The sequence below is a fragment of the Citrus clementina genome, unplaced genomic scaffold (assembly GCF_000493195.1).
Source record: "Citrus clementina cultivar Clemenules unplaced genomic scaffold, Citrus_clementina_v1.0 scaffold_1, whole genome shotgun sequence".
Taxonomy (NCBI): Eukaryota; Viridiplantae; Streptophyta; class Magnoliopsida; order Sapindales; family Rutaceae; genus Citrus; species Citrus x clementina.
Genome location: NW_006263303.1, coordinates 27,640,160 through 27,659,064, shown reverse-complemented (window position 1 = coordinate 27,659,064; position 18,905 = coordinate 27,640,160). Strand labels below are relative to the sequence as shown.

The window sequence follows — 18,905 nt, the reverse complement described above, 5'->3', positions numbered from 1 at the left end:
GCCTGCCTGCATTTATTTAAGGCATATAAATTCACATTATGAAGTTCCACGTCTTATTCCAGAAAAAGAAGAAAGTCCATAAAAGAAGATAATTTCATATCTTTTCATTAGAAGAGGAAGAAAAAGAAAGTAAATAAATAAAGCATTCAATAGTAGATGATGGCCCTGCTAGATTCAAAGAAAAAACATTATAAGACTAAATTGATCTAGTTGTAAAGCTTTGAATTGGAGACGACAAAAAGATTTGGATGTGTTTGAATCAGTCTTTCATATTGACTAACACGTGTGAAAAATCGTATAAAACTGGTAGACATATTCATTGTCAATGAATACAATCGCAAAAAGGGACCAATTAGCATGCAACATGACAATGCAATTTCCTGACTTGTAGACGACTTCACATTAATTGTCGGTCTTCAAAATTGATAATGATTTATATGCACTTGATACATTGCACATCCTTTAGCTGACATGGCAAAATTTTGGTATACTATGACGGAAAAAAACAAAAAAGGGTGGTAGCATAATGGTGGGTAGAAGTTTCAGTCCTATGTATTAGTAAGGGTTTATTTAAGAAAATATGATCCATTCCACAAGTAATATTCAGAACCATTTGCATCCCGAATGTTTAGTAACTAAAGCAATAGAAGATACGATGTCTGCCTCTGCTCTATATATATATTGTCTTTATCTTTATTTTGATCATCATATTAATTCATGCAGTAGGCAAGCATCAGCTGTGAAAATTTGGAAACAATGAAGAGCACGAGAGTTTGTCTCAATGTAAGGAAACAAATATCGAAGGCGACAATGCACCCACATCACTTCGTGGACCATATCATCCATCCGGTTTAGGTCCAACGAATGACCACAAGCTCATCCTTACAAGAGTGACAAATGGGCTCTACATAACTTCATGTGCCATATATGCAGAATGCCCAAAGTTTCCCTTTGAGGTGTAGAGCACTTCATTTCATAAACTAACCGTAAGTTTACAAGATTGACAATGTCTAACAACTTTATTTGTTAGAAGATTAACCTTTGATTAACGTCTAAGCTTTGAGTTAGCTCTTTGTTGCATAAGATGAGTAGAGTATTTTTTTAAAGAGCCATAGCCCGAACTATAAGTATTCATTTTAAACTCATAATATATTTTTCAAAGTTTGTTACAAGACGAACCAAACATAGAACCGCTATGATCGAACTAAAAATTTCGTTTCTTTCTTGTCCGTTTTGTAGTTTTAAGCTATTTTGTTATTTTTCTTATTACTTTTAGGATTTTTATCTTCTTTTTTTAAAATATCATAGATACCGTTTGTTTTGCTTTACTTATTTAGACTAGGAGAATTTAATTATAAAATAATATTTCAAATTTGTCTATTTTGATAATTTCATCATATTTAAGGTTAGTATAAAAAGGTGCCAAAACCGTAGTTTTGTTTATGCAAACTTATCAATAATATTTAGCTATTCAGATACATTTCCACATTGTCAATTATCAAAGATAAACAAGGCCAAATCCTAGAAGAATAGCATTAAATAGTGCAGCACACATATTGCAATACATGCATCATATATAAATATACTATCCCCTCAGACACATGGTGGATCCATACCCTAGAGTTTGTCAAGAGGTAGAAACCACAAATGTGTAGGATTTCCTAAAGAAGACGCCAGTTGGAGGGTAGGTCCACCGGTCGTGTCAATGAGAAACATCACTTGATATCAAGTTGGTTCAAAGCCAAATCTGAGAACTGGATGCGAAGAATAGAGTGCACATCCGATGGATAAGACCCAAAAAAAAAAAAAGAACCGAGAAAAAGAAAGAAAAAAAAAGAAAGCAGCTTAGTGCAGCCTATACCACCAAAACATGTACTAGAGCAATGCTGGGCTCAGATATAGTGAGGTAGACAAGGCTACCCAAAAAAACTGTTGGTAAAGTATGGCATAAGGATCCAGTAACCACCAAAAAAGCTTGAGAAATAAGACAACAGTATACTTTTGTACTTCGTAGACAGAAAATATATTGAAGACGTGCATAAATCAATCCCAAGACTTGAAAATATAAAGAATCAAAGATGTTTCATCTCAAACTGATATGTAAAGATGTTTCTTGATAGATTGTATAGTAAATACAATCAATAGGTTGTATTGTAAATACAGTTAATTCCAACATACTGGAACATAAGTACAATTAATAGATAGTACAGTAAACAGAGTTAACTCCAACACACTGGAACATACCTCCTACTTGTTTATATGTCGCTGCATCAATTTGGTAGAAGAACAACATGCTGCGAAAAATAATTTCGAGAAGAAGTTATATCTCCTACATTGATTACTCTTCCAGTGATTTGCAAGATAGTAACCATTTAAAGAGGAAAAGGAAAAGAGATAATTGGCTATAAAATCAACGAAATTTTGAATGAAGAATTGAAGGAATGAAGGAAAAATGACCTCAGATGGATAGCAGATATAACAATGAATTTCCACACACTAAGATTTTACCTTAATCTGTGTCCTATTATAAGTATAGGTGATGTGAACAGATCCATCACTAGCCTGGATAACAGCTGGATATGAGAACTCCATTGCCAAATTCTCCTCCAATGTCAAAGCATCATGCCATGAATCACCATCATCTTTGGATAAGGCAACTTTAAGCACGCCCCTGGAGACTGTATTGTAGGCAAGCAAGAGCCGTCCATCCTTCAGCTTGACTCCATCAATGCCTAGTATGTTGTAAATAAATATCATAGTATTAGACAAATAGCAAATGAAACATATATGTATATGTGTATGTTTGTATAAGAAACATAATTAGTTGGCCATCAAACCTGAATTAGGATTTAGCAATTGAGTAGGTTTTGCATAACTCCAGGTGAGGCCACCATCACACGATTCTGACATGCAAACTCTACCAATTCCATTAAAAGATCGCATTAAAACACGCAGGGTCCTGTTTGCAGTATGAAAAGGAACCGGTTGAATCACACTGAGAGATTCATTTGGGATGTAAATAGGACCGTACTTTCTCCATGACCTACCCGCATCTACCGTAACCTGTTGCATTGAAATCATAAATCTAAATTATCCTGCCTTTTAACACTTCACTACATTTTAACAGCTCGCATAGATAAGTTACTTCCAACCTCCATCCATGAGCCCCAAGAGTTCCAACTTTCAACAGAGGATCCACAGAGCAAAAGCCCATTTTCTAGCAAGATAGGCTGCAGGGGTATTGTCAGCAGATTTTGATCAGAGCATCCTACAAATAACAATAAAATTCTGCACCTCATGAGATGACAGAACCTATATGATACTAAAATTTTATACCTTATTCTTAGATGGCCCTAGTATACCAGGAGGCAGTTGCTCTCTTTCTGACCAAGTGACACCTTTATTATATGACCGCTTCATGCACCCACTCCATCTAAGTTTTGATTGGGCCAATGGTGAGCATAGGCCAGGAAGATGAGTTAGTAAAGATAACAAGGTTTCACATTTCCACATTGTTGAACATGAAGGAAAGTATAATATAACAATATGTTATTCTATTTCAGAACAAAAGAAGCAGAAGTCCAAAACTTCATTTGTTTTCCACATATAGAATTCCATCTCTTCAAACACTGGCAGGAAAAAACAAGTACAAAAATCAATTCATTTCCAAAACACAGGGCAAATGATCACAGATACAGAGTTTATTACTGTAATTGCAGGAGAACCTAGGAGTGCCAGCAGAAAAATCATTGATTTCAAAGAACAATGAGTTGGTGGCTTCTTCATAATTTCAAGGCTGTATACTCACAAAATGAAGTCGTTGCAAATCCACATGTTGTCATTATATTGTAAAATATGAATATTGGATATTTAATGCAAGTTAACCTAAAACATTTAATAGCAAAATCACCAATATCATTAGAGAAATTGCTGGAGATAGTTTTATTAAAAAATTTACATTAGTAACAAGTCATGAATGGTCTGGTAATCTTATGGGAGGAATATTTTCAAAAACCAAACAGGAAAACTATTAAAGATCACATTTGGCTCGACTACAATGATTATTCAGAAGCATGGAGTTGGAAGTTTACTTTTGAACCTCTTGGCCTATTTTATAAAACAGCAACAACCCATTTGAAGGAAGCTTGAACAACACAGGATTCCACATTGGAACATTAGGTTCTTCATCAGCGATAATGGGTGATTGCCAACGGCCATCCTGCCCAACAAATTTTTACTCAATAAACAATCATAATAAGAGAAATGCAAAGATGGCAATATCAAAAGATCTAACAATTGCAATAAATCAACTTGACAGGGGAAGTACCATAAATTTCACGTGGTTTCATATATTTTAACAGCGTTTAATGGCATAAAGGAGAGGTTACAGCCAAGAAACACAGAAGCACCTTTACTTCCAAAATGAAATTAACAAAGCATAGTGTATGAAGGAAATACAACTTTTGTTCATGAAGTAAAACTGAGAAATTGTATAACTTACTACCTTGAATGTCTGCAACCAAATTTTCACATCAGGTGCTCCCTCGCATGAACCTCCAAAATAAGCAACTAAAAAGTGTCCTTTATCTACCTGCATTAATCTTATTTAGCAACAACCCAATTAACTTCTCCTAGTAAAATAATGCTGGAAAGAACTAAAACATTAATTTCATCGAATTGCATAACCTCAACAATGGTTGAGGCGTGGCAGCTCTTGAAGGGAGCTGAATTTGCAGGAAATGTGAACTCCTCTGCCACCAGTCCTTTAATGCCACAATCCTTCTTCATGTTTAAACTCTCGGAAATTGAAGTTATAGTATTGGGATGTACTCTAGCTACCTTTCTGCACAATGTTCCAGCAAACATTTTAGACAATCTCAAATCAACCATAATTTCTAATGAACAAGCATCGTCGATCAAGTAAAAGAGGAAAAAAGGAAAAATTACAAAGATTAGACTACCTTGTAAGGTGTACACGAAAATAATGAAGCAAGTGAGGTATATGCAAAATTGAGCTAAAATTAAAGTAATTATTGTTGGAGTTGACACTGTTTGCAATTCCAGAAAATGGGTAGTTCAAATCAGACAAACGGGACACTGAAAACAAGAGAAACAAAGACAACAACAGAAACATCACAACTCTTGCAACTGAGTTCCTCATCTGAATGTACGAAAAGGGTTTCTCAAAGCAACGGATAATAACAATGCATAAAGAAAAAGAGACAATAAAGAGAGTTGAAACTTGAAACAGAAGTGTGTGTGGCTAATGCATTAAATTATGGAACAAAGAAGAGGAAAAACCGTACCTACTAATGTTGCCAATGCATTCAGAGAAAGAGAAAGTGGGTTGTTGTGTTATATTATGCATTAAAATAAAAAGGGTTTGTCTGACTAAATGAGAGGGATGAATGGAATGCCGTTCTTCTATGCCGGCTGTCTGAGCCATTGCCGCTTAAGACGACAAGTCGTCTAATTATACACACCATGCTATCATCTGTCAAAAAAAGGGACGTCATGTCGTTTATCAGTTTTGAACGAACGACCTCCGTACAATTCTTCCTCCAGAGTTATAAAGCTATGAGGCGTCGTTTATAAAGTTTTAATAAAACGATATGATGTCATAAATAATAAGAAAAAGACGACATGACGTTTACTTTTGAACAGGCTGCCTCAGCGTGGAAGTTCGGCTTGACAACATAAACCCGATGCCGGCGGTTAACTAGGAAAGTGATCTAGAAGGAAGTTTTGAGAGAGAAAGCCGGTCATGTCCTCCAAAACCTTAACCTTAGTTGCATTTGCAGTTGCCGCATCCGCCATTTCTGCTTCCACTGCCATCTCTTGTACTCTATCAGCCAATTGCACTGTTTCAAATTTTTTTTAATTGTTTTAATTAACGTTACGTTGAGCTCTTTTTCATCTAATAATCTTTCAGTTTATATATGGGGAAAGTTTAAGCGGCTAGAGAAATCTTTGAACTCAACGCTACAAAAATGTGCTGCTGAGAGGCAAGGTCGTGTCAGGGCTCAACAGGTGGTTTCTGTATTTGTATCCAATTACTGATGGTTTGCGGCTCGCACTTTCTATTAATGAGCATTTGCATTGTATTTTTGTAGGCTTTAAGGAAAGCTTTGGCACAACCCAAGTCTGAAAATTTGGAGCTGACTTCTTATCCCATGACTCCTATTGGTGTAGTCCAGTCTTGCTTCTCTACCAGGTAATTTGAGACCCTCATTAATCATAATTTTTTCTTTTCCTGTTGGTTTGTGTTCTTTAATGTCATTTGGATGAAGTATTTGAAATATACCAAGATTCTTGTGAAATTAGGCTACTAAGGATGTATAGGAAAATTTTTATTTGATGAGCTAGATTGACTTGGAAATTGGAAAGCTCGAAGCATTAATGAAATTCTTCCTTCAAATTTTGAAAGCTTAGATTTTTAATTGATCCGCTAGGAGTGCGAGTTGGGTCAAAATATCAACTGTTATGTTGAAATGGGTTAGTTGGAAAAATTTGCAAAGTGACTTTTAAGAAGAAAATTAAGATTGTAATGAATGTGTAGGGTTGCATAAGTGCTTGTCTGATCTGGTGAGCTATCTCATTTGGTGCAGAAATGGGACACCGAGGCAACCTTTACTTGTTCCTCTTGCTAGGGCATGTTTGGTGTTTGATGCATCTCGCGTTCCTCCAGCTTCCCTTGAGGGTCTTGGAGAATATTCTCATTGCTGGATTCTATATGTGTTTCATTTAAATACAGATCTGGAGAAGTTATGGAAGGAACCATCGAAATCAAAATTCAAAGCCAAAGTATGCAGCACCATCCTTTGGTATAGCAACTATTTCAGGTTTTATCATTAATTATTTGTTATCATCTTTAATTTTCTAGAGGACTTTGGCTTGGTTAGGTGAGAGTCCCAAGACTAAAAGGTGAAAGGATAGGAGTCTTTGCTACCCGATCTCCCCATCGGCCATGTCCTATTGGACTTACTGTTGCAAAGGTACATTATTAATCTATAGTTTTTGCTTGAAATAAGTTAAGTTTACCAAGGTATCAAAGAGGGGGAATTTGCAGTCCAGAAATTTAAAAGACATTAGATTACCATATAAGTTTCATGTCAAGCACATCAAGTGTGTTTGAGAAAATAATTTGGCAGATGTGTTGGCACACTATATTAGAAACTATTCATTTATGTTTAGGCATGATTTTGCAATGAAGTAGCCCTTGATAACAGACAAAATATGCTGTGAAAAAGGGGTATGTTAAGTTAAATAAGTTTAGTCTGTGTACCTCAGGTGGAGGCAGTGCAAGGAAATACGGTTCTGCTATCTGGTGTGGATCTGGTTGATGGGACAGTAAGTTTTCATTACTTATCTACACTAGCCAGACCAGACTAAGTAGATAATCAATGAGTTTCTCTATCTCTTGCTTATAATTTTGTGTCACAGTCAACTAAATGCTTTTATGTCTGCCATTGATGAATTTAATTATCGGTCGTACTCATTGTTTAAATTTTATCCACAGCCGGTACTTGATGTCAAACCATATCTACCATATTGTGACAGCATACAAGGAGCAGAGGTGCCAGAGTGGGTAATGGTATAACTTCTACTATCCTCTATAGATGTTATTCATAATACTCTTAAGAGTGCAATTACTTATAATCTGGACGTCAATCCTTGATATCTTGGGGTACACAAGCACGGCAGACTTGGCTTATGTCTTTTACGTTCATTGGAAGTTCAAATATATTTTTCAAGAAATTTAACTTTATGCTCCTATCTATGTTTGGAGCATGGTGTATATCACTTTAATAGACTGAATTATCCATGTGATATTAGCTGCTCTTTTTTTTCTCTTTTGCTTCTTTGCTTGTATATTTCATTGGTATCCTTTTCATTGTGAATAATGTGCTATTTTTGCAAAGGTGGAAAATAAGTTAACAATAGCTTCTGTCAGCTTCGCCGAGGGCTTCTTTTCAACACTTGATGATTGCTGGGGAACTGCAGTAAGTGGATACATATATGGTTAACACGTTGAGTTTTCTGCTTAATGTCTGTTTGTATCTTTGATTTATTGAGCAACAGCGACAGTCCAGTTTTTCTTTCTCAAGACCAATTCCACTAGCATCTTATTCCCTGAAATAATAGTTTTCAAGCATTGCTAGATTGTTTTTCAGTCTTCAGCCTCATTTGCGCTTATTATAAAACAAGTTCATGGATCAGCTTTGAAAATCAGCCTTCTGCTGTGAGATCCTTACTCCGACTGCTCTCTGAGCCTTAGGTTGGAAGCTTTAATATGATGGTCAATTCAACCTCTTTGTGATATCACGGCATTTTTTAGTTAGAAATAATTCTACTAAAAAATGCTGAATGGAGTTTCAGACGGTTCTTTTAACATGTGACTGACACTAGCTAAGCAGAATGTCAATTCTCGAATTGAAAAACCTAAACCTTTCATTCTTTTAATCTTCTTCTGGGGTTGACTTCATTTTGCTTGTTTCAGGGAAAGAAATCACTTTATGCATCAACAGATGAGCTTCAAAGCTTGATCAAACAAGTGCTTTCGTGGGATATCAGATCAGTCTCCCAGCGAAATCGACCTCATGATTCCCTAGTTATGATAGGAAATGGCAAGGCATTTGGTAATCCTTCAGACGTTGACGAAAACCAAGACGAAGAAACTTCTGTTTGCAGAAGTGACCAAGGTCCTACTCCCTCCGAGCACGTGATTTATCACCTGATTCTGGAAGGACTGGATCTCTCATACAGAATTGATGGCAACGGCAATGTCATTGTAGAAAAAGTCTCAATTTCATCTGAATTCCCCAATGGTAAGCAAAACCGTTGCGATTACTCAATGTGGAGAGATCATCTAACATGATCCATCCTTCTCAGTATTATATGTTTTTCCAATGTGCATAGAATTGTTTTTCTGCTTTTGACATGAAGTTTACTTCTCATATAATACTTCTTGAGACAAAACTGATCGGTTGACTTACATACATGATTGAAGAGATGGTGTCTTCCTTGTGTTGTGTGTCTATAAGTGCCAATCTACTAGCCGTCATACTTCAGCTTTTTGCTTCCACCAGCAGAAAACTGCTGGATCTGGAAATCAATGATATTCAGGCTAGATTTTTTATGGGTCTATAAAAGTATTTGTTTTTTTTTTTTTGAATTCGGGGGTCTATCACAGAGTTGGTTGCAATCTTAGGATGTGAAACTAAGCCCAAGCCCAGAAAAGAGTTGAATGAGTAATCCCTTCTATTTTGGGCTCTCTAAAGACCGTAAAGGGGAGGGTGATCAGTGATCACTTCAATTTTTCATTTTTCAATAACCTGTTTTCCTTAATAAAGTGTGTGCATGTTTTTTTTTTTTTTATATAATAATTTCTTTATTCTTTGCTTGTTAAAGAAGAAAAAAAGAAGCTGTTGCGTTTTCGTCCTCGACAGAAGTAGTAAAAATGAAAGAAAAAGGTAAAGGTACTAACAAGCTATGAAGCTTTCTTGAAATAGAAACAATAGAAAGTTGCAAATAATTGCCTTCAACCTTCTTTATATGGCATGAACTGGAAAAATGTAACGCACCAAATCTTCAATACTTGGTAAACTGTGGAACAAGAACAATATGACACCACCAATCAAGTGATCTGTCATGGACCTTTATCAGATCATGAAGGGAATAAGTTTAGGTTGTAACTACAGTAGTTTAAGAGTATTGTACCCTATAATAAATATTCTTAAATTATCGTTCACAATTCAAGTCTTTTTTTTTTTTTTTTAAATGAAAAATTCATCCCCCGTTGTCAATATTTATTTGTAAATAATGTTGGGTGCATAATCGATGAGAATAGTGTTAACCCCCAATCAAAGTTTAGAATTTTGTTTCACACGTACAAAAGCAAAATTCTGACAACCCCCAACTTTCAAGTTTCAAGAGCCAAAGTTTTTTATTATTTTATAGGTAAAGAAAGGACAACGGGAAAAAAACTTGATACAAGGTCTAACTTTTTGGTGTTATATAATGGCGGGGCCCAGTCTTTATTCTTTCACGACAAGTCGACAACAAACGCGTGGACTCGTGGGGACTCCACGAACGCGTAATGAATTTTTCGTTGACCCTCCAAATTACTAATTACCGCTGTTTATTAATTTATTTACGAAAGAACCATTGGTTTGGTTCCGAGTTCCGACAAAGCAAGGGGAGGAATGAAAGGAATCACACGGGCAGCACGTGCAGAAGAATCTTCGATAAGATACAATGCAATCCAAGCAATCAATTTTTAAGGCAGTTTCACACGTGGCAGATAACGGTAAGTCAGAACTACCCAGTTAAAAGCGCGGATTACGCCCTATCTGATGACTTGTTTCGTCACCGGTCTTCTATTTGAACTTTGAACTTTCAACTTAAAAGGTTTGCCTTAACGTCAACATAAATAATAATAATAACAACGCGTTTATAAATAAATATAATTTAGAAAATTTTCGATAAGATGATTTATACAATATTATTTAGAGTAATGCTACACGTCTCAAATTTTTTATTTTAAAAAATTATTTCAAATAATATGTCATTTATCAATTGGTTGGTGAGATAATACAATTAATTTATTTGAATCTTGTAAAGAATTATCAACCACTCAATTAATAACACATCATTTGAGATAACTTTTTAGGATAAAAAATTTAAGATGTGTAGCACTATTGTATTGTTTATGGTAGTATCATTGTTTTTAAGGTTTCTCGTGAATAATAAACGTTTACTCCACACCTCTATTATTTCTTAAATTTAGGGAGTTAAACTCCCACTTAATCTGAATTTGATGTTGAGTTAAGTTGTGTTCATTTTTTTATAATATTCTGTTACTCATACATTTATAACAATATAAGCTAAATATAGTAATTGCATTTGTATTTAATTATCTGGGAGAGAAACCAAATTATGAGAGTGCCTTTTTCCCCATATCATGCCCATATCGGAAAGCATAGTAGATATGAATTATGAAGGTAGACGTGTAATAAATACCTAGAGCATCAATATTATGGCAATTTACTTCCTTGCTATGGAATTGAGGTGACAAATGTCCTCAACTATCCACAGATTCTAAACCAAATTTGATTGCATATCATAATATATAGTTAATAAATCCCTTTTTTTTGGGGATAAATTTGAAGGAAAATTATGGTGATTTTCGAATTTTAAAGAAAGATTTCAAAAATAAATTATGTGAGTAATGATATCCATATTTATTTCATTTCATTATTTGAACAAAAATTGGAAGATAAATAAAATTATCCGTTGATAAACCAAATTTGTAAAACCAGTGACTTTTATGAAATACATTTAATTTTGAACGACCCAATTGGCTGCAAGTTGCAAACTTTTAATGCCTATACCGAACATATAAATGAGTAATATCTAAAGGCCAAAAAAAAAAAAAAATCATTTCCCAAAAACAGGCTTGAAATTAATCACTACCAGAAGGGCATTAGATGTTCAAGTTGTTTCACTCTTTTGTCTCGTATACCTTTCAACTGCCATCGTTTTTCAAAACCGTCATTAAACCCTTCCATCCTCCCGCGTGGCCCCATTAATGAAAAAGTATTAATTAATTAATTATAAACAAAATTAATTCAATTTGAAATGATTTATATTTCAACTCTCGAATCAATTTTTGTCATCTGCCTCTTCTTCTTTATTCTCTAACGAATACTTTTCAGTTGAGTTAAGAGAAGAAGGGTTTCTCCGATGGACTCGCCGTCGTCGACGACGCGGATTGCGGCGAGATCGTCGATGATTGACTCGATTCGCGGCTGCGGGTTGTCGGGGATGCGAATTGATAAAGAGGATTTAAGGCGGAAGCTTTCGATACCGGAGTATTTGCGAGTCGCGATGAGCAACGCGATTAGGCGGAAGGAAGGCGAGCCGCCGGCTGATACCTGCCAGAGCGATGTAATCGTTGACGGTAACGGCGTTCAGCCGCCGGAAGCGCCGATGGTTGTTTTTATAAATTCGCGCAGCGGTGGACGGCACGGGCCTGAGTTGAAGGAGCGCCTCCAGGAATTGATGGGAAAAGAACAGGTCACTAATTTTTTTTCTAATTTCACCCAAAAAATTGTTCTTTTTGAATCTTTTTTTTTTTTTTTTGCTTAGTTTGTATTTTGCATTTGATGATCTGGGGCTTTATGCATATTCATTTTTTTGTTAGTAAATAAATGAAGTAGAATTTAGTTCAATGCACTAAAGTAGTGAAGTTTTTGACTTCGTTGTTGATTTTTCTTAGTGTTTCTGAGTTTGTATGATTTGAAGTTGTGATAGTAATAATTTATCTTGTTTTTGTTCGATTTAACTGTTACTATGTTATCTCAGTTAAATTTCTGTTAAATTTCTTGGTCCAGCTATGTTTAGAAGGTCTGTCTCTTCAATTGAGACTATTTTGTAATGCAGGTTTTTGATTTATCAGAGGTGAAACCACATGAGTTTGTCCAGTATGGATTGGCTTGTTTGGAGAAGTTGGCTGAGCTTGGTGACTTTTGTGCCAAAGATACTCGTCAAAAGATGAGAATAGTGGTTTGTACATTCTGGCACATATTACTTTATTTGAACCTCATTTACAGATCTTTTGAGTGAGTTTATATATATGTATATGTATGTATGTATGTATATATATGTATACACACTCCAAATCTTGCATGTGTGAAATTGGAAATTTTGTGAGGATTTTGTAGGTTGCTGGAGGTGATGGTACGGTTGGTTGGGTACTAGGAAGTGTTGGTGAACTTAACAAACAGGGCCGGGAGCCAGTTCCTCCAGTAGCAATTATTCCACTTGGTACAGGAAATGACCTCTCTAGGAGTTTTGGTTGGGTATGCTTTAGCTTTGTATTTATTTTAATTTTTCCAATCATCTGCTTGTATTGCTTATTCAGTTGTTGTTTTGAATGCCTTATTCAGGGCGGCTCATTTCCGTTTGCCTGGAAATCAGCTGTCAAAAGAACTCTTCAGAGAGCCAGTGCAGGTCCAATATGCCGTCTAGACAGGTAACTATCTCTCATTAGTTATCAATTTGGTACTCTGTTCTGAACTGTATGGATCTGCTGTTGTTTGCCAATGACTTTATGATATTTTTTTTTAAGTTTAGTGGTTTCTTGTGTATATATGTTTTCTGCCTCTATGAGTATATATCTATCCATCTTTTATTTGTCTTTCTACTGTATGGTTGGTATAGATCTCTTTGCTTCAGAATCCATTAGATTATGAGCGTTTAATTTTGTTGTACCTTATCAATATAAGCTGAGTTTGTTTTAGTAATCGTGCCTTTGGTGATGCAGTTGGCATGCTGTAATTCAAATGCCATCTGGAGAAGTTGTGGATCCACCCCATTCTCTGAAGCCTACTGAAGATTGTGCTCTTGATCAGGTAGTGGATCATGCTGCTTGATATTTTCATGCTTTTATCAGTCCTCCTGGATGAATGGTTTTCAATCAATGAACTGTATCTTCTGTTGAATATCGAACATACTGTGTGTATTTGCTGGTCTGCTCTGAACAAATTCAGCTATACATCGTTGAATTATACTCTTTTGTTCACAAATGAATTTGATGTTATAATTGGGGATTAAGTTTCATAATTTAATTGAGGATTGAGATAATACTTCGTTGGATTTTAATTAGGTTGTATAAGGTTTTTTTTCTGCAAAGCATAGATGATATTGGCATTGTAATATATTAGTTTATGAAAGCACAGAGAATGTCTTGAAAATTGAGTGAATAATGTTCAGAGTTAATATATAATGCAATTTGAAACAATTTCAAACTCTCGCTGCTGGTGCATTGTTAGATGTCTTATGCATAATATGTATTTTTACCACTTGAGCAAATGTGCTGCAGTTATCATGGTGCTCCATCTGTGTAAAACTATAGGGTAACATTTCTTTCAATTGCTGAATGTCCCCTTCTCCGAAAGGATAAGTCATACCACTCTTTTGTTGCTGGGGAAATTAGAGGTTTCTTGAGGAGAAAGGGAGTAAAATTTCATTATTTGTACCCCAAGAGTACGTAGAAAACTGAAAATATGGTTTTGGGATATCATGCATGAAAGTAACATGAAATTTCTGAGCAAGAGACGACTGGGGTAGTACATTGATATTTGGATTTTCCTTTTCATTGTTGGTTGAGAGTTAGTTCTTCGAATGTTAAACTGTTGATTTTGATGATATAAAATTGTATTATTGATCATATAACTTTCATCTGTGTGTAGGGCTTACAGATTGAGGGGGCACTGCCTGAAAAAGTGAACTGCTATGAAGGAGTGTTTTATAATTACTTCAGCATAGGTATGTCAAGCTGACTGCAAAATACGGGGTTCTTAAATTTTCTGTACATGGATTTCACTCTCCAATCTTGAGACTGGAGCTTTCAACGGGTTATCAAATGGGATGTTGTGCACAAACTAATCTTTTCGTGAGGCTCATTTTCACCCATGCAAGTGTCTTGATTTGATGCGTGTGTTACCTAATAAATTGAACTTAGATATGCCATTTGCTTCTCATTGCAATAGTTTCAAGTTCCCTTTTGATGATTGTTCTTTTCTTATTACTGCGTGTACCTGTAGAGCCTACAATAACCCATTGAAGCTCAACCAAATTTTAATAGAAAAGAAGAGTGCTAGTTTTCTGGTTCCGAACTGATTATTAAGGCCGAGTGGTTAGAACTCAAGCTCTCACACATTATGAGAGCTTGAGTTCGAGTCCCCATATAGCACTATGGGGACTTAATTCCTCTCTCAAATTTGAGTGGAGGCTGGTCTTCTCCCTTATGAAATGTGAGTGGAGTAGACATCCCTCGATTGTTAGTGAGGATTAAAATCTGGATAGTGCTTTATATGATGTTAATGTACTCTTGTCCTAGTAATAGTCTGATTTGTAAATATCGTTTACAGTCTCATGTAATATGAGTTGTAGTTTTGAGCAATAGTCTCATGTAATTAAAAAAAAAAAAAAAAAAAAAACTGATCATAGTCTGAATGACAAACCTTTGGTTTTATTGTTGATTATGAATATTTTGTTCTTTCGTAACAAGTTTCTTACTGTTATTATTTGTTTTACAGGAATGGATGCTCAAGTTGCTTATGGCTTCCACCATTTACGTAATGAAAAACCTTACCTTGCACAAGGTCCTATTTCAAATAAGGTCTGATTGAACATGGCCTTTGAATTATGTCTTCTTATAGTTTTGAATTTTCTTTGCAGTACAAATCAATGTGAAACTTTTATTAGTTATAAGCTCATCATTTGTAAGAAGACATATAATCATGATTTTTTTTTAAGGATTAATTTTGTATTAACCCCCTCATGAAATGTCAATCTTTGAAACTCTCTCCAAATTGTTGTAAACCTCAAATTATCCCCATTTTTGTTCAAAAGATAAGGGAAAATGGGTGTGTAATTGATGAAATTTTTTTTGTCTTCTTAACAAAATTAGTGGGTAAGCTAAGGTTTACACATTACAATAATATGGTAGGCATTTTGAAGATTGTCATTTTGTGCGGAGGGTAATTTGAAATTAACCCTTTCTTTTATAGGCATCTTTCAGATGAATAGACCTTCTTGTTTATGCTGCTTTTGCCGTTTCATTTTAAGTGTAGTGCTCCAGACCCGGGGTGATCATGTCATATAAAGCCATTTTTGTCTACTGAATATTGATTCCTAATGAAAGGCCAAGTGTTTGTTTGGTAATAATTCTGGTCAAAGTTTAAAGCATCTTTCATTCACATCAATTTTGGAAGTAAGGAAGGGGATGCTTTTTGAGAATTTGAATTCTAACGATCAGTTTTAACTTTTCAGAAAACACTAAAACGAATCAAGTGCCTTCAGAAAATCCTCTCTTAATCCAAATTTTTATATACCATCACTGAAATGTTATCCCTCCCCCAAGAAGAGAAAGAAGTTCTTAGTAGTTTCAAATAATTATATGTTGTCATGTTGTAAAGAACTTATTTCTGAGTTGTAACGGAAGTTATGAAAATTTACTTTCATCCTTATTTATTTTTCAAAATGGTTAATTTCTAAAATTAACTATTTCTCACATTTGCAGAGACTAAATTTACTGATACATTATTTATAGAAACCAAATTTATTAATTGTTAAACCTCTTTTGGAGAAGTCTTTCTACTGCTTTTCTTATCAGAGCACTTGTTTGCAGCACGAATGCATAAGCCAATGCTTAGAAAACTGACTGTTGGTATTTTTTTTTTAATGATAATACTGTTATTGGTCTGTCTGTTGCAGTTAATATACTCTGGCTACAGTTGCACTCAGGGTTGGTTCCTCACACCTTGCATAAGTGATCCAAATTTAAGGTTAGATATCTGCGAGTTGGGCAGTTTGTTATATTAATGATGGTTTGTAGCTTGTTTATGTATGGTTCGCAACAATCAATCAACTTTGTTAGGAAAATTAGGATTTTATTTTTTATCAGTTTCGGCTCATTTGTATTTTAATTTTTATTTTGCTTCTAACTGGAAAGGAAAACTCTTGCATTTATCTTTCTTCCCTGGTTAAGAATAAAGTATGAGTTCTTTGGCAGCGTAAGCATGAAAGACCTGAGTAGTTTTGCAGAAATACTTGTGCATGAATTGTATGTAGACTGCTATGTGGATAATTAGCTGTCTATGCCACTTCTAGTAGCGACATATTGTTATTGTAAGCTTAAAAATTTCAAGAGTACTTTCGCTTGTACTACTGAGAAACAGTGATCCTTCACCAGTGATATTTTTATGCTATGTTATGATGCTCCTGCTTTAAGCATTGCCACAATCTTCTATTTTATGGTTTTTATTGAAATGTTTTCTGGTTGTAGGGGACTCAAGAACATCCTACGGATGCATGTTAAGAAGGTCAATTGCTCAGAATGGGAGCAGGTTGCAGTCCCTAAAAGGTGGAGTTCGAATATCTGGGTGATGGTTTGCTTTCAATGATCCTTTTTTGGTAGTTGTCCTTGAAATGAATGCTTATGGTTATATTGCTTTGACTTGTTTCTTTCTGATGCTGAGTCTTCTTTAAAGATCCATTGCTTAATTTTGTGTGATATCATACAGATGGCAGACTATACTTTTTGTTCCTTGCTTCTGAGTTTGGTGTTAGTTCTACTAATTTTTTATTTGTTTCTTCTAGTGTGAGGGCAATAGTTGCTTTGAATCTTCATAACTATGCCAGTGGAAGAAATCCGTGGGGAAATTTGAGTCCAGAGTATTTGGAAAAGGTATAGATTGTATGATTTCAGCCACCAATTAAAACTTTCAGCTGCTTGGCAAATTATATTTGTTGAGAGATTTTGTTTGTACATATTCCAAGGAAATTTCTGTGTGATTTCAGAAAGGCTTTGTTGAGGCCCATGCTGATGATGGTCTTCTAGAAATTTTTGGTTTGAAGCAAGGATGGCATGCATCTTTCGTTATGGTTGAACTCATCTCTGCCAAACACATTGCCCAGGTACTGCAGTCTCTGCAGAGTTTGTTTGTTCACTTTCAAAGCAAAAGTGCAAGTCTATAAATAGACTGGTCTGAATGAGAGTATAATCGGTGGTAATTATTGAGAGCTATGCACCATTCCTTCTTTGCGCAGAAAATGACTGCATCAATTAGCTCTCATTGCCCTAAAAAATGTGCTCTGTGTATTTCTGACCTGTGAAATGCTTGTGAAAGTTGCCAGTGGCACAAGTCCTCTACCATGATTTATCAGCATGCAGTATTAATTTATTATTTATAACCAGGGGATCAACAATATATGTATCCCAGTGAAATAATTTGTTAGAGAGAAAACACAAAGAGGATAATATAGCTTGGTTACACAACTAGTATGCAAACCGCATCCCTGACGGCTTATTACTGGTTGTGTGTAAGATGCTTATTATCAAAGTGAAAAGGCAGAATTTGCCATCTAAGAAGCTATTTTGTATAGAATCAAAGAAAATGGAAGAATAGCTCAAACAATTTGCACCAATTATTTTCCCTTTTATTGATGATTAGTATCAAACTATCTTTTCATCATAAAGAAATATGTCATAGTGATAAATTGTGTTGGTTTTGAATCTTAATATTATGTAATCTTTTCTATGTTCGATTCCCTAACTCTTGATTTTGGAAAATTAATTTTGAATTTAAACTGTTAGATCTTATCAGCAAATATGCTCCATTCTTTAGTGGGCCATTGTCTGTAGATACTTATTCCTTGGAGAGTATAATCCCAATTGTTAGAAAAGATATAAGATTAAATCTTTGAATTAGTTTGGGAAAGGAGAGAAAGATGCTGATTCCCTTGGCACAATAATTTACCTTTTGTGGTTTTCTTACATAAAAAATCCAAGCTTATTTGCTAATTAATTTTTTATGGATATTGATCAGGCTGCAGCTATTAGATTGGAATTCAGGGGTGGTGAGTGGAAAGATGCATTTATGCAGATGGATGGAGAACCATGGAAACAGCCACTGAACAGAGACTACTCGACGTTCGTTGAGATTAAGAGAGTGCCCTTTCAATCTCTAATGATCAGTGGGGAGTAAATTATCTGGCAGTTAGTTCATTCGGGTTTGGCTCCCTGGGTTGTTCGTTGAGATTGAGAGAGTGCCCTTTCAATCTCTAATGATCCATGGGGATTAATTATCTGGCATTTAGTTCATTTGGGTTTGGCTCCCTGGGTTGCTCATTTTTGTTTCCATCTTGGACCATTGTAAATTATGACTGTAGTCTGTAGATTATATTCATATGCCCAAAATTGTAGGAGCATTACTGTATCATTATCTTCGTTAGTTGTTGATATTGAATATTTGCAACAGTACTCAGGAGGGAATCAAACATCCTTGCTAATTATTCAATAAGTTATTCAAATTAGATGTTCTTTTTGCCCTTCA

At 35.1% G+C, this 18,905-nt stretch overlaps 3 protein-coding genes across 9 annotated transcripts; 2 read left to right on the top strand and 1 right to left on the bottom strand.

The window, feature by feature from the left end:
• Positions 1 to 1,833: 1,833 nt before the first annotated feature.
• On the bottom strand, positions 1,834 to 5,527 carry LOC18054625. 3 transcript variants are annotated; one of them, XM_024192310.1, is made up of 10 exons: positions 5,307 to 5,340; positions 4,962 to 5,097; positions 4,687 to 4,843; positions 4,505 to 4,591; positions 4,092 to 4,219; positions 3,337 to 3,433; positions 3,153 to 3,230; positions 2,838 to 3,063; positions 2,509 to 2,732; positions 1,834 to 2,294 (listed from the first exon to the last, which is right to left on the bottom strand). In XM_024192310.1, the coding sequence occupies exons 3-10, from the start codon at positions 4,786 to 4,788 to the stop codon at positions 2,271 to 2,273; spliced, it is 966 nt and encodes a 321-aa protein (XP_024048078.1). In that variant the 5' UTR covers positions 4,789 to 4,843; positions 4,962 to 5,097; positions 5,307 to 5,340; the 3' UTR covers positions 1,834 to 2,270. The 3 variants fall into 3 exon arrangements, with proteins under 3 accessions (XP_024048078.1, XP_024048077.1, XP_024048079.1); XM_024192309.1 differs by lacking the exon at positions 4,962 to 5,097 and having other exon boundaries at positions 5,307 to 5,527; XM_024192311.1 differs by lacking the exon at positions 5,307 to 5,340 and having other exon boundaries at positions 4,962 to 5,232.
• A 100-nt stretch (positions 5,528 to 5,627) lies between these two features.
• Positions 5,628 to 9,139, top strand: LOC18054623 (tRNA (adenine(37)-N6)-methyltransferase). 2 transcript variants are annotated; one of them, XM_024192277.1, is made up of 9 exons: positions 5,628 to 5,840; positions 5,933 to 6,030; positions 6,114 to 6,214; positions 6,609 to 6,804; positions 6,903 to 6,995; positions 7,291 to 7,350; positions 7,520 to 7,594; positions 7,923 to 8,003; positions 8,501 to 9,139. In XM_024192277.1, exons 1-9 carry the CDS (start codon positions 5,765 to 5,767, stop codon positions 8,876 to 8,878), a joined length of 1,158 nt encoding a protein of 385 aa, XP_024048045.1. In that variant the 5' UTR covers positions 5,628 to 5,764; the 3' UTR covers positions 8,879 to 9,139. The 2 variants fall into 2 exon arrangements, with proteins under 2 accessions (XP_024048045.1, XP_024048046.1); XM_024192278.1 differs by lacking the exon at positions 7,291 to 7,350.
• Positions 9,140 to 11,430: 2,291 nt separating this feature from the next.
• Positions 11,431 to 18,882, top strand: LOC18054622 (diacylglycerol kinase 7). 4 transcript variants are annotated; one of them, XM_006453392.2, is made up of 12 exons: positions 11,431 to 12,078; positions 12,445 to 12,567; positions 12,726 to 12,863; positions 12,951 to 13,036; positions 13,328 to 13,415; positions 14,256 to 14,331; positions 15,105 to 15,187; positions 16,285 to 16,355; positions 16,856 to 16,933; positions 17,170 to 17,257; positions 17,371 to 17,487; positions 18,399 to 18,882. In XM_006453392.2, exons 1-12 carry the CDS (start codon positions 11,746 to 11,748, stop codon positions 18,555 to 18,557), a joined length of 1,440 nt encoding a protein of 479 aa, XP_006453455.1. In that variant the 5' UTR covers positions 11,431 to 11,745; the 3' UTR covers positions 18,558 to 18,882. The 4 variants fall into 4 exon arrangements, 2 of the variants coding, with proteins under 2 accessions (XP_006453455.1, XP_006453456.1); XR_002904037.1 differs by lacking the exon at positions 17,371 to 17,487 and having other exon boundaries at positions 16,856 to 16,952; positions 18,399 to 18,483; XR_002904036.1 differs by lacking the exon at positions 18,399 to 18,882 and having other exon boundaries at positions 16,856 to 16,952; positions 17,371 to 17,463.
• Positions 18,883 to 18,905: the final 23 nt, after the last annotated feature.